This window comes from Pteropus medius, unplaced genomic scaffold, assembly GCF_902729225.1.
Source record: "Pteropus medius unplaced genomic scaffold, Ma_sr-lr_union100, whole genome shotgun sequence".
NCBI lineage: Eukaryota > Metazoa > Chordata > Mammalia > Chiroptera > Pteropodidae > Pteropus > Pteropus medius.
In genome coordinates this window covers 57,684,497-57,699,736 of record NW_024344378.1, presented here as the reverse complement: position 1 = coordinate 57,699,736, position 15,240 = coordinate 57,684,497, and the positions used below count along the sequence as shown (strand labels likewise).

Here is a 15,240-nt window from a genome sequence, read left to right as displayed (position 1 = left end):
AAATAGATAGTACTTTATAAGGAAAAACCCATAAGACTTGCAGCTGATTTCTCAAAAGAAACTATGCAGGACAGAAGGGCTTAGCAAAAAATATTCGACAGGTTGAAGACCCAAGATATATAACCAAGAATAATTTACCCAGCAAAGCTATCATTTAGAGTTGAAGGACAGATAAAGAGCTTCCCAGACAAAAATAAGCTAAAAGAATTTATCACCACCAAGCCGGTATTACAGGAAATGTTGGAGGGACTTCTTTAAGAAGAAATATATGCATCAAAAACAGGAATAAAGAATGGTAACAATTACATTCCTATCCATAAGTACCTTAAATGGAAAAGAATTAAGTGCTCCAACCAAAAGATAGAGTGGCTGAAAGGATAAGAAAACAAGACCCCTACATATGAAAAGGAAAGAGGTGGAAAAAGATATTGCTTTGATGGACTTAGAAGATACTTAAATCAGATAAAGATAAACATTATACGATTTCACTTACATGCGGAATCTAAGGAATAAAAACAAACTAATCAAAAACAGACTCACAAATGTAGTGGACAATTTGGTGACGTACAGAGGGGAGGGAAGTTTGGGGAGGCTGAGAGAATGGTGTGAAGGGTTGAAGAAGTACCAATTAGTAGCTGATGGATGGTCACGGGGATGGGGAGCACAGCATAGAAAATGCAGTTAGCATTAATACGTTGGCTAGGTGGAGGGTCAGAGGAGGGAGGGAGCAATTGGGTTGATCATTTTATGAACTATATAGATGTCTAACCAATGTACTATATGCTTGAAACTAATTAAAATAAATAAATTTTTTTTAAAAACTAACGTTAGACTTACAAAAAAGTGGCAAAATAGGAGAGTGCCCTTATGTTCCTCACTCTATATCCTCTAATATGAACATCTTACATAATCACAGAATAATTATCATGAACAGGAAATTAATACTGATTAAATATTATTAACTGATATTTTTAACTAATATTATTTTGTATAATGCCCCTCCATTTGGGTTTCTTCAATGTTTTCTTGTGATTGGAATGAAGTTATGCATTTTTGGCATGAATACCACAAAAATTATGCTGGGTCCTTCTCAATGCATCATAGCAAGGGTTTCATGATATCTTCATATCTTATTACTGCTATTTACTTTAATCAGTCAGTTAAGTTGGTGTCTGCCAAGTTTCTTCACTGTAAAGGTATTTTTCTCCTTGTAAGCTGATAATAAATATTTTGGGGAGATACATTGAGACTATGCAATGCTTTTTCTCCTCAGACTTCTACCTACTAATTTGAGCATCTCAGTGGATCCTTGTCTGCAATATTTATTACTGTGATGTTTGTCTAAAGGTAATTCCCTATTTTTCTCTTTTCTCTCACATGTATTCACTGGATCTCCATTGTGAGGAATGGAATCTTCTCATTTATTTATTTAGTAAATTAGTTACTTATTTATATCCACATGGACCTTTAAATATCTTATTCTATGCATTATAATCTAATACTATCATTATTTTTTACTTAAATTGTTCCAATTTTGGCCAGAAGGTGCTCTTTCATGTTGGCTCTCCTGTTCTTTTAACAGTTTTTTATGATACCACCAGATGTTCTGGGCTCACGTTGTATTCTCCCTGTCCCAAACCTGCAACCAACTACTTCTAACAGTGTTGGTTCATTTTTTAAAGAATGTTTAGAGACCAAGATCTTGGGCACTAGGTATGCTCATTGTTACTGAGGTGTCACTGTTTCTGTGTCCTCAGTAGACAAAGCTAGGAAATATACATATGTATATTAGCCCAACCATACACACATATCTACATTTCCATATCTTTTATCTGTTTATCTATATAACTATATATTGAAAACCCTGAGTTTATAATTAATACCTCTGACTCCAAAACAAAAGGCTTAACCTTCCCTTAATTTATTTCTCTCTACTACAGTGAGAAACCCAATTTTCATCATCTACAATTTATTTACTTATTTGTTCAAGTATATACGTAGACTTGATGCTAATCCACTCCCCTTTGAGAAAGTTTTACTAACTAGATATCGGCATTCTTGTATATTCCTTTTGTCTTTAGCCTTTCAGAATGCCGCTAATGTACTGTTTTCCAGTTAACTTAGGTTTGTTCTTTTCTTCCCCTATCCTTCTGTGTGGTTATTTCCTTCATTTGTAATGCTGTTAGATTCATTTGTTAATGTTTGTATTCCATTTTGGGGTTCTCCTTCACCACATTATAGATAGTTTCAATTGTTTGTTTATTTGGGGTATATGTGAAACATTACTATGATTCTGTGACTCAGAACCATACCAAAAGATATACTTAGAGAAGTGTCACTGCCTCTTCATTAATGCTACCCTATTTCCACTCCCTCCTTCTTTCTATCCCTTTTCTACCCGCTCCCTGTATGTAACCAATCTCTTTAGTTTTCGGTTTATCCTTCCTGCATTTTTTATTTTTTGCACAAATGAAAAGATACACATGTATTTTCTTATTCCTTTTTTCTTTCTTACATGAAGGACAGCATACTACATATATGTTTTTGAGCTTTGTGTTTTTCACATGACAATATATCCTGGAAATCACTTCACATCAGTTTATAGAGCTCTTTCTTTTATAGCTTCGCAATATTCCACTATGTGTGTATATCGTAATTTAATCAACCATTCTGTTATGTATGAGCATTTCAATTTTTCCCAATGTCTTGCAATTAAAAACAATACTGCAATGAATAAACTTGTGCATATGTATTTTCACACTGCTGTAGCTGTATCTTCAAGATAGATTCCTAAAAGTAGGCTTGTTGGGTTAAAAGCAAGAACATGTGTAATTTTGTTAGGTATTGCCAAATATCTCTTCAGAAGGGTTGTAGTAATTTGTATTCCCATCAACAATGTATAAGAAGTCCTATTTCCCCACAGCTTCACCAACAGAATGTGTTGTCGTATATTTTTTCAATTTTTGTCGATATGATAGGTAAAAAATGATATCTCTTTATAGTTTAATTTGAATATCTCATGTCTTTTCCCAACAGGTCCTTTGTCACTCAATTTTTAAGAGTTCAATATATTAGGAATATTGGCCTTTTGTCCAAGGTTTATGTTGCAAATATTCTAAGTTTACCAGTTGTCTTTTGATTTTGTTTATGGTGTTTTGGTCATTCAAATTCTTACTTTTCTGGAGTTAAATTTATCAACTTTGTTTTTACTGCCTCTGGATTCTGAGTAATAGTAAGAAAGCCTTTCCCTACACCAAGATTAAAGAGGAATTCATCTATTTCCTTCTAGTAGTTGTATGGTTTTATTTTTTACATTTATATTCTGAATACATTTGGAATACATTTATATTCTTTTACATTTATATTCTGAATACATCTTCTCTTTGTTGGGAGACATGAATCTAATTTTGTCTTTTTCTAAATGGCTACCCAGTTGCTTCAGCATCATTCATTAAAAAGTTAACCTTTACTTTGGTGATTTCAGATACCATCTTTGTCATTTACTAAATTATATGTATGTGGGTCTAATCCCGATCTTCCTATTCTATTCCACTTGTGTATGTGTCTATTCGTGGACCAGTATTGCACTGTTTTCATTATAGAGGCTTAATGTATGTTTTAATGCCAGGTAAGCCTAGTTCCTCAAAGCTTTTCTTTTTCAATGTTTTCCTAGCTATTTTTGCATGTTAGCTTTTCCATATGAATGTTGGTATCAACTTGCATATGCCATAACATAGCTTGTTGGTATTTTTATTGAGACTGCACTGAGTTTATAAATTAACTTATGGAGAACTGATATTATTATAATGTTGAGTCATCCTATCTAAAAATCAAGAATGTTGTCTTTCTATTTGTTCACATTTTTATTTCTTGGGGCGTTTAAAATTTTTATTCATATCGGTTTTGCACATTTCCTATTATATTTATTCTGAAATATCGTCTTTAGTAGTGTTGTGAGTTTTTCCCTTCCATTATGCCCTCTGTTTAGAGTGTGTATATAAAAGCTATTGATTTACCATTAATTTTTGTATATTCTTACAACAGTGAATTCTTTGTTTGAATTGGTTTTATCTTTGATTTTTTGGAGTTTTCCAGAGATGTTATCAGAGCATTTGTACACAGAAATAGTTTTCATTCTTCTTCGCCCATTTAGATGCCCCTTCTTATCTAACTGCTTTAGTCAACTCTAGTATAATGATGAAGAGTAGCAGAGATAGTGGACATCCTTATCCTGTTCCTGATTTTAGTGGAAATGCCGCTAATGTTTCTCCATTAAATAAGATACTGGCATTAGGACTAAGAATATTTATTTTATTGATACAGTATCAATTGTATTATAACACTGTATTGATACTATATTTATCAATACTGAAGGAGAAAGTATCCCTCAATCCCTATTTCCTGAAGTGCTTTTAATAATAAATGGGTGTTAGATTTTGTCAAAGGGTTTCTCGACATCTATGGAGATAATCACATTTTTTCTTAATTTTTTAATAATATGGTATATGATATTCATGGATCTTCTAATATTGAACAAATCTTCCATTTATGGAATAAATCTCCCTTGGTCATTATTTCCTTAATGTGGTATTAGATTTCAACTACTAATATTTCATTTAGACTTTTTGCATCAATAATCATGTATAATACTGGTCTGTATGTTTATTCGTAGTACTTTTATTTGGTTTAGGTGTCAGGATTATACTTGCTTTATAAAAGAAATTAGGACGTTTCCTTCTTCAATACTCTGGAATAATTCATAGAGCACTGGAACTATCTGGTCTTTGAAGGTTTGCTCTAATTTTCCTATGAAACTATCTGGACCAGGCGCTTTTTTGTATGGTAGTTCCTGAATAACTTTCTCTATTTTTTCTTTAGAAACCAGTGTCTCTAATGGGGTAAATCCTGGCAATCTGTATTTCCCTAGAAAATTATACATTTAGATTTTTTCAAATTTATTTGCATAAGATTCTAAAAAGTAATTTTATTGGTTTTTAACTTGTTTCAATAATTATTTCCTCTTTATTTGTTTCTTTATATTTGTGCTTTCTCCCTTTTTATTTAATCAAATTAACTGGTTGGTTCATCTATTTTATTTTTGGAAACAGAATTTCGATTCATTAATTTATTGTATTTCAATTCTCATTAATCTCTGCTTTTATCTTTATTATTTAATTCCTTGTGATTTTTTTGGTTTACTTTGTTGTTCTTTTGCTGGTTTTCTGAGTTCGGAATTTAATTCATTTATTTTTTTTCTTTAATTTTCATTGATAAAAGTGTCTAGCTAATAGATTTTTCTCTGATATCTATCTTAAATGCATCTCACAGATTCTGATATGTATTGTTTTCATTATTATTTCTGAAAAATACTATAATATCCAGTTTGTATTCCCTTTCACCCAGAACTTCTTTAATAGGTTTTAAAATTTCCAGATCTTTTTGTTGTTGTTGTTACAAATTCTAGTTTTACAGCATTTGATTAGCATGTTTATAAATAATTCTACTTTATAGAAGTTACTGATATTTTCTTTGTGACTTAATAGAACCAATATTTCTGAATGTGTAGTGAGCACATGAAAAGAATGTGTATTTCTATTATTGGAGTGTAGAGTTCAATTTATATCCATAAGATCTACCCATTCACTATGTTACTTACATCATTTATATCTTTAGTTATATTCTGTATATTAGCCCTTGTGTCATTAGAGAAGTGCAAATTAAAACCACCATGAGATATCGATGTAACAGATTAAAACAGCTAAAATAAAAATACGATGATATCAAATGCTGGCAAGGATGTAGAGAAACTGGAAGATACATTGCTGGTAGGAATTTAAAATGGTACAGCCACTCTAGAAAATAGTTTGGCAGTTTCTTATAAAACTAAGCATGTACTTACTCCAACGGTCTGACTGTATGACACAGCAAATGCACTCTTAGACATTTATGCCAGAGAATTGAAAATGTATATTCACACAAAAACCTGTATACAAATTTCATAGCTGCATTATTCATAATAGCCCATATTAAGAAACAACCCAAATGTTCTTCAGCAGCTGTACAATTAAACAAACTCTGGTACATCCATACAATGAAATACTGCTCAGCAATGAAAAGAAATAACTATTGATATATGCAGTAACTTGGATGGATCTCAGGGCACTATGTTCAGTGAAAGAAAGCCAATCTCAAAAGATTACATTTATATAACATGTTCCATTTACATAACACTCTCAAAATGGCAGAGTTGAGATGGAGACCAAATTAATGGTTGCAAGAGGACAGATAGGGATTGGACCAGGGGAGGTATTAAAGAGGTAGCATGAAGTCTACAGCCATGCCACCCTGAATATGTCCAATCTTGTCTGATCTCAGAAGCTAAGCAAGGTCAGGCCTGGTTAGTACTTGGATGGGAGACCACCTAGGAAGACCCGGTGCTGCAGGAGTGTTAAAAAAAAAAAAAGAGGTAGCATGAGGGAGTTCCTTTGTGGTGATGAAACAGTTCAGTATTTTTATCGTGGTGGTGGTAACACAAATTTATACATGGGATCAAACTGCACAGAACTACACACACACACACACACACACACACACAAGTGCATGTGAAAACTGAATAAGGTCTGTAGTCTAATTAATAGTATTATGGCAATGTCACTTTCCTGGTATTGACATTGTAACTAAAGTTATATAAGATGTCACCTTATGGAGGAAGCTAGGGGAAGGGCTCATGAAACTTTATGTACTATTTTTGCAATCCCCTGAATCTATAATTTCAAAATTAAAAGTTTTTTAAATGATAAAATCAATAAATATTATCTTTATGCTACTATGACTCTGAAACCTATTTCAATGTATTATTTTTTTTCTACACCACCAAGCGGTTAACTCAATTCTGACACTATCTAGCTGGAGATAGCATCAGATCCCACAAGTTAAGGGTTCAGATCTACAAGACTGTCTCTCCCCACTCCCCCACTTCAGACACCAATCATAAGTTCAGGCTGTCACCTGTGCTTCTGATTGATGTACTATAGATCAGAGGTTCTCATAATCCTCTCCTCAGATTCGATTAATTTGCTAGAGAGGCTCACGGAACTCAGAGAAACATTTACTTACACTTACCAGTTTATAATAAAGGGTAACATCCTTTATAATATCCTTATATTAGATAGAAAAGGAACATAGGGCAAGGCATGTAAGAAGGGGCACAGTGCTTGCATGCCCTCTCTGGGCATTCCACTCTCCCGCATCGCCACATGTTCAGCAACCTGGAAGCTCTCTAAACTCTATCTTTTTGGGTTTTTAATGGAGATCTCATTATATAGGCATGATTGATTAAATCACTGGCCATTGGCAATTGAGTCAATCTCCAACTCTTCTCCCCTCCCAGGGGGAATGAAATTTCCAACCCTCCAATCACATTGTTGGTTCCCCTGGCAAGCAGCCCATATTCTTAAGTGCTTTCCAAAAGTCACTCATTAATTCAGGTATGGTTGGAAGGGGTTCATTGCAAATATCAGGACACGATGACTGCTCTTATTAGTTAAAAAATTCCAAGGGTTTTAGAAGGTCTGTACCAGAAATGCGGACAAAGACCAAATATATATTTCATATTATAAATCCCAATAACACAACTAATAATTCTAAAATTTATGTCTTAATTTTAAACCTTTTATCTGAGTTCTAGACTTCATTTCCAATCTCTACATGACATCTTCACTTGGATGCCTCAGAGATATCTAAAACTTAACACGCCTAAAACAGAACCCTTAATTTCCCCCATGAACCTGTTCCCTCTTAGCCTTTCCTAATAAAGGCTACTATCTAATTACTGAAACCAGAAACCTAGTAGTAGTAGATTCCTCCTCTTCCATCATCCCCAAATCCACACCATCAGAAAATTCTGTTAACTCTATTTACAGCTACATCTCAAATCCATCCATTTCTCATTATCTCCACTGGCCTCCCATTATCTCTCAATTTGTGACAACATGGATAGAGCTTGAAAATATCATAGTAAGCAAAGTAAGTCAGATGGAAGAAGAATCATGATTTCACTAATATATGGGATATAAAACTGAAAGCAACAAATGAACAAACAAGACAAACAAACAAAAACTCATAGCCACAGCTAACAGTGTGGTGGTTACCAGAGGGAAAGCGGGGAAGGGTAGTAAATAAAGGGGGTTAAATCTATGGAGACAGAAGCAGATTTGAATTCGGGTGGTGAAGACAAAATGCAATATACAGATGATGTATTATAAAATGGTAGTTGAAATCTACATAATTATATAAACCAATGTCACCCCCCCAATAAATTTAATAAAATTAAAAAAATAATAATCAAAAATGGATGTTAGAGAAGGAAGATGGTTTTTCCTCGCAGTGGTAGATAGAAGAACAAGGATTCAAACACAACTGTCTGACCATAAAACTCATGCTCTTTTTATTGCCTCAAGGATTCTTAATCAGAGACTCAGAAATTCCATAGAGGAAGGTCCATAGGTCCATTTGGAAGGTCCATAGAACCACTTGGTATTATATGAAAAGTTTTGTGTCTATCTACTTAAATCCATTTTTCTGGAGAAATGGCCCATAGCTTCTCAAAGAGGTCTATGACTCCCTAAATGGTTGAGAACAACCACTATACTAAGAAAAATAAGAAAATGAAACACAAACTCTAATATTTCTTAAAATACATATGATTTACAATGTACAAGTTCATTTTTATAAATTCTATTTTCAGTCTTACTAAACAAAATAAAGCAATACTCTCCAACGAACTTGTTTAGAAAACATTTTGTAAAATTACCATTTTAACTCTACTTGTTTCTAATACATATATATACTTTAAATATTAAGAAATTATTATATTTAAAATGTATCTTACATTCTTCATGCTGGACAGATGAATAAATCCCAAGATTTAATAACTGACTGGTAAATGTTGATTGTAGTATTGTCTCACCAATCCAATGATCTTCACGAACAGTAACATCTGGAAAGGGGGAAAAAGTTCTGATCATAACATAAATTCCTTCACACTATGGTTAACTTACCATTCACAGCGAAATATTATGCATGCCTCCCACATATCAGGCAACTAAAATTTAAATATGTTAAATGATCTGTTTAACAGAACAAAATGATGAAACAGCAAATCCAAAATCTGAACCTAGATTTGTATTATTGTATATAGGTAAGATAACAAAATTGCTTCTGTATATTCAAATAATATCAATATGGAAGCTCACTGCTCCACAGAGAATGTTTAATGGCTTTTGTTTACATAAGACAAATGTTACAATGTATACTTCTGATAAAAGTAAATTATTCAGAACCAAGAAGCAAAAATAGTGGTTCCAAAGTAGTAGTGCCTAGAATTAATAATACTCAGTCTGCATTTACCCCTTCTGCTATAACATATATGAATATAGGCCATTCTTAAAGGACTTTAATTATTTTTCCCTAAAAAGCATGGCAATCACCGTTTCTGGATATTAAAAGTGAAAGACTTTGGAGGTAAGGAACACCTACTAATGGGAAAAAAAACACTGTACAATCTTAAAGATCACTTAGTGGAACTAAACACACCAATAGACAGAAAGAATCCTAAGTAGAGCAAAAACTGTAAGTTAGAGACAGATTGATCCCAGGCAGGATGTTATCAGTGTATAAAATGTTAGAAGTGTAAAGATATACTAACAGTAGCAAAATAATTTGGAGATAATAAGAAAAACAAGGATGCATACATTCCACATAATCACTTGCAAAGTCAAATCGTAGACCCCCTCCTCAGCTTCAAACTCATCTACTCATTTATCCACAACTGCCTAATTCCTGACTAGATATTCTACTGGCTCCCTAAACTCAGCATTACTCAAACTTGCTTTTCTTCTCTTTGGCAGTATGCTGCTAGCCAGGTAAATTAAAATGTGAAGTCATCCTGAACTTCTATTTCACCCTTTCCACCTTTGCCACCAAAACCCCTGTTGATTCTGCCTCTTGAGTCTTCCCACAGCCCTGCCACTGCCACTGTTTACATCATACACACCCCTTTCTCTTGGCAGGTTCCCACGCCCCCACACCTCTAATCCATGTCCCACAGTGCTAATGAGTGGTTTATCAAGAACATTAATGTAATCCCTTAACTTGCTTAAAAAATACTCATGGCTCCCCACTGCCTGGCCAAGACTAGCTAGCACTGCATTCAAGACTTTCAGAATGCCAGTTCCTCTGAAAGGAATAGACGAAAAATTCTAAGGAGAGCCTTCTGAAAACTAGATTGTAAAACTTATGTCAATTAGTGAGGTATTAATTATTGGTGAGAGTGGGGGGGATAGCCCAGCCCTTTCCTCCTGGTTCTTTGTCCACCCACTGATAATGCCCTAACTCCTCTTCTGTTGTTCTTTAAACATTGTAGTTTCTCACACTTAAGTTCCAAGTCCTCTTCTCTCTTAACTCTAGTCCCTTAAACAATCCTTACTTACAGTATCTCTTCATTCTAATGCTAAAAGTATAATAGCAAAACGTCAATTGTGTTACTGAATGAAATGTGATCTGGAATATATTTGTTATATAGAATTTTTCAGTTTTGGGGTATATGCTCAGTAGGTAGTAAGGGATACTCAACATAGAGATAGAATAATGCACAATTGGATGCAATTAAAAGGCAATTTCACCCATAAATTTATATGTAAATATAATTTCACTGCTTAATTGGAACAATGGAAAAGAACAGACTTCTCTTTTTTTCCACAAAGTTTCCATCTTTCCACACAAACAAAAGAAACTTATTCAGAAATTTGTGAACTAGATACCTTTTTTCCTAAGGAAATAAGGCAAAACAGAAAAAAAAATGTTTTTAAAAAGGTGTTATAGAAATAATGTTAATATCCTATAAAAGGAAAATGATTAAGTGAACTGTGATAAAGTCACCTGATAGAATGTTATCTAGCTGTTGACAACTCTGTGGATCTTGGGAAAAATACAGAGATAGCAGGCTTGAGTTTCTACCTGCTAGGAAAAGACCTCCAGTGAGGCTCACCCACTGACAGTAATTGTCTTGGTGAAATAAACATGGTCCAGGGTACAGCCCTCTCTTTTTATTCTGGGGAACCTGATTTTTGTCAGCTCTCCGAAAATAGATTTCAGCTCTGCAACATAAGCTCACATTAAACAAGGTAATGAGACAAATAACAAAAACATAACACAATTTTTTAAAAAATTTACGCGGCATTAATAACCAAAGAAACGGACACTTGCAGCTTATTCTCACCTTGCAGGCGGTTTTACACCTGGGAAGCCAAATCATGAGCAAAGTGCTGCTCAGTGAGCACTGAACCAGAACAAAAGGAATTAGATGAATTGACTTGCCAGCAAATAAGATATTGCCAATGGGATGATATTGTGCTAAACCTGTTAGTTATAATCCTTTGCTTACCTCAGTATCAGAGACTGCACCTGACAATGTTATACAAATACCGAGGTATATTATTAGCCAAAGTTCTCGTTCCCCCAGCAAATCATTTGGTAAGAATACCGATGATTGCAAGATTTTTCTTTTTCTAAGCTTTTAAGGCTGATCTATACTTCTTCTCTTATCACATTCTTTCTTTGGGTATGTTATTAAGCTTAATTTCCTCCTGGTCTGGAATTCATCCTCGAAATGACTGGTATCTCTGCTCTAAAATGTGTATTGATTTTAAATCAATAAAGAAATGTAACAAAACATTAAATTTCTTATGTCAGGCGAAAAAGGATAAAAACTGTACATTCTTTATGATTACAACTATGTAGAAAGAGTGGTTTCTGGACTCTATGTGAAATCTTGGGTATGCCACTTCCTAGATGTGTGAAATTGGGCAAGTTACTTTACTTTTCTGGGTCTCAGTTTCCTCAAACTGAAAAATAGGGATAATAATCAGTGCCGTCTTCATATAGTTGTTGTAAAGGGTTGATATTACATTTATGTTCTAAAACAGAGTCTGACACAAAGGAAATTCCCAATAAATATCAGCTTTTTTATATGTATGTAAACACATTTTAAGAAGCATAGGGAAGATAACTGGAGATAACACTCCAAAACTCTACTGGTGGTAATGAGATTGTTATATTAGGAGTTTTCCTTTCCATATTTCAAAATGTAATTAACATAATTTCAATAATTTTAAAGTGCAATAGAAATTCTATATCTGTTCCCTAAATAAGAATATAATGTGCACAGCATGAGTGGGGATTAAGTAAAATAGTAGAAATGCTGTCCTTTCATCATCAAACTGCTAATATAGTTAAAGGGTTAAAAATAAGACACAGACAAAACCATAGGAAAACAAAGAAAGAGCCTGATGACATGACCTGAAAGCTAATATAGTGAATAAATAGGAGAGGCAACCAGGAAAGTTTCTTAGAGAGAAGATGAGTGAAAAGGAGGGACAGAACTCAGAAGGCTAGAACAAAGGCCCAGAAATGGCAATGCACAGGTTACTGGGCAATGGTAAGGAGGCTAATGTGGATGCTATATAAAGGGATTAATTATGCTAGAGCCTAGAGAGACAAATGAGAAAGTAAGTCCTCAAGTGGGAGGAGGACTTATAAAGCTTTATAAAATAAACTATCACTATACCATGAAGACCTTACCTGTGAGTAAAATTATATCACCAAGAAACACTGTTAGTGCCCAAAATGCAGCAGTCCTCCACAGAAACACCTTCTTTTTAATTTCTGATTGGTCAATTACCACAATTGTTGCTAAAGGCACTTTAGAGCCAGAATTTGGTCCAGATTTTATATTTATTTCTTTCACATGACATGGAGCTAACACCATGACTAAACAATTATACTTCTGACTTTTAGAATCACAATTTTTTATTAATGATATTTTCTTAATACCCTTAAATTCAGACACATTCCTCTGGTCCCTTGCTACAGTAGGATCTCTTGCATTAGAAAGCAACTTCATTTTCTTAGATACTTGGAGAACTTTAGAGAGAGCTTTAGGATGGCCCAATTTATCTTCAGAGGTCCAATTTCTTTTAATAGAATGTTTGTGGAAGGTACTGAGTTGGGAACACAGTATTCCTGAGCTACATGACTCAATACATATCTCGTTTGGTGGCAGTCTCTCTTCAAAACCGAAGAGTTCTTGAGATCTTTTATTTTCTTCAAGACCTTTATCAGAGTTTATGTGAATGTGGCTACTTTTTGTTTCCGGACAAACGGGACTAAAAAGTTCAAGGGAAAATGCTTGGTTTTGTCCACTTTCACATCCTTCTTCATAATCATTAGGGTGAATCAAATTATCTTCAGTTATTTCTATTTCCCCATGACTTGCTTTTGGTTCAATCTTCATGTTTAGAGTCCCTTTATTTATAGAATTCTCCTCTTTATACTTCCTTTGAGCTAAAAAAGCAACCTGGCTAGAGGTCATGATACTGAGAAATTCAGTATCAGTAGATATGTTAAGGTCTGAGACTTTCTTAACTGCTCTTTCAGACCTTGGCTTATCCACTGTGTCAGAGGAAAGGAACTCCAGACACTGGTTTTGCATTTCATGATGTTCTGTTGGTACACACTTTGTTTTGATAGCTCCTGGTCCTATATTAATCTGTTCAGTACTACAAACCAAATCCAATATATCTGCACGCTTATGGTCTAACTGAAAGGAATTTTTTTGGATATTTGGACCACATATATTTGATTGATCTTTATGCTGTTCATCTGTGATTTTATTTTTACTGAAAAGCTTTTGATACTTTTCTTCTTCAGTTAAATGCTGAATTCTGCCCTTAAATTCACATATTTGTACATCAGAGTTTGTTACATCACTCATCCCTAAGAGGTGACTCTTCTGGAATTTTATAGTCTGTGTTTCAGAAATACAATGAACAGATCTATTCACAGAGTTTGCTAAAAAACGACAATTAAGAAAATCTGGAGGGCCAGTAGCTTCTAGGACTTGACAGTCTTCAAGATTCTTGCATTTTTCATCCTTCAGATATAAAGAATGTTGATTGTATAAAAACTGAATTTTTTTCCAGGGGTCAGCAGTGAACATTAAAGAAATTGGTTCCTGTGATACTCTCATTTTCAATGGACCAATTGGAGCACCCCAAAAAATGTGGACTTCAGATCCTCTACTCATGGTTTCTGAAAAAAATGAAAATCTAAAATGAGTATTTTGTCAGTAATTTTTATATACTGATATTAACATACTGAAAGCAAATGTAATATAAACTATTAATCAAAAACACAATTAATAGAGGTGATTTATATTGGTACTCCATTTAATTATAAAATTCATAAATATACAAGAAATCATAAGGACAAATCAAAACATCCACAAAATGTCCTCATGTAAAGACTCTAATAAATTAAATTAAATGCTATTAAAAAAAACTCTAAGGAAAATGAAGCTAAGTATACTAACAACAAATGAATAAATAAATTCTCAGTATGTTCATTTCTTATGTTGTATAAATTTAACCATTTAAATAATAAGTTAGTAAAGAAAGGGAAGAAAGGCATTTGTTTAATTATATAATAGTCACCTTCAAATTTCCGGTTTTCCTTACTACATAGATTATTTTGGGGTCTACTTCCTTGAACTGTGAACTCAATTCCCAAGACCAAACAGAAGGCTCAACCAGAAGAGAAAGAAAATAAAAAACTAAGGCTCTCTTTAAAATGTACAAGTGACTATATTATCTATCTTCAGTCCAATGTGTTTGCATAATCATTAATTGTTTCTATATTTTTTAATCTTCTCTAAAATACAAAGAGATTAAGAATAGTCATTTTATAATATACAGGTAACAGAAACTCATTATAACTTAAACTATTTTCCATTAACTGTGGTCCTTGATATAAGCATCATATTTACTGAGATAAAAATAATCATATCACTATTTACTTGATAATAACTGACTTTCAAAAAGTATGTTTTAAATAGATCTATTCCTAGAGTTTCCTGAAAACTTTTTTAACTGTGCTACAGGACAGAAAGATAATAAGGTTCTTGGCCTAAGGAAACTGTCAGCCTGGTTTTAAAAAACAAAAAAGAGAGAAAAATAGAGAATGTAAACTAATAGTTTCAAAATAATGTAATAGATAACTATAAGCTATAAACAGGAAACTATAATCTACTGGAGAAGAATGCTACAATGGAAGAAAAGCATTGTGCTAAGAGCATTTAAAGAAACAAACAAACAAAAAATAGCATTGTAAAAGCAGAGTTATGAA

At 33.4% G+C, this 15,240-nt stretch overlaps 1 protein-coding gene across 9 annotated transcripts in view; it reads right to left on the bottom strand.

Annotated features, from left to right (window-relative positions):
- Positions 1-15,240, bottom strand: part of SHLD2 (shieldin complex subunit 2) — an 81,975-nt gene that overhangs the window by 19,713 nt on the left and 47,022 nt on the right. For all 9 annotated transcript variants that reach the window (XM_039872309.1, XM_039872308.1, XM_039872310.1 and 6 more), the window contains 2 exons: positions 12,640-14,148; positions 8,891-8,998 (listed from right to left, as the gene is read on the bottom strand). In XM_039872309.1, the coding sequence (XP_039728243.1) occupies positions 8,891-8,998; positions 12,640-14,143 (1,612 nt within the window). In that variant the 5' untranslated portion in view covers positions 14,144-14,148. The remainder of the gene's footprint in view (positions 1-8,890; positions 8,999-12,639; positions 14,149-15,240) is intronic.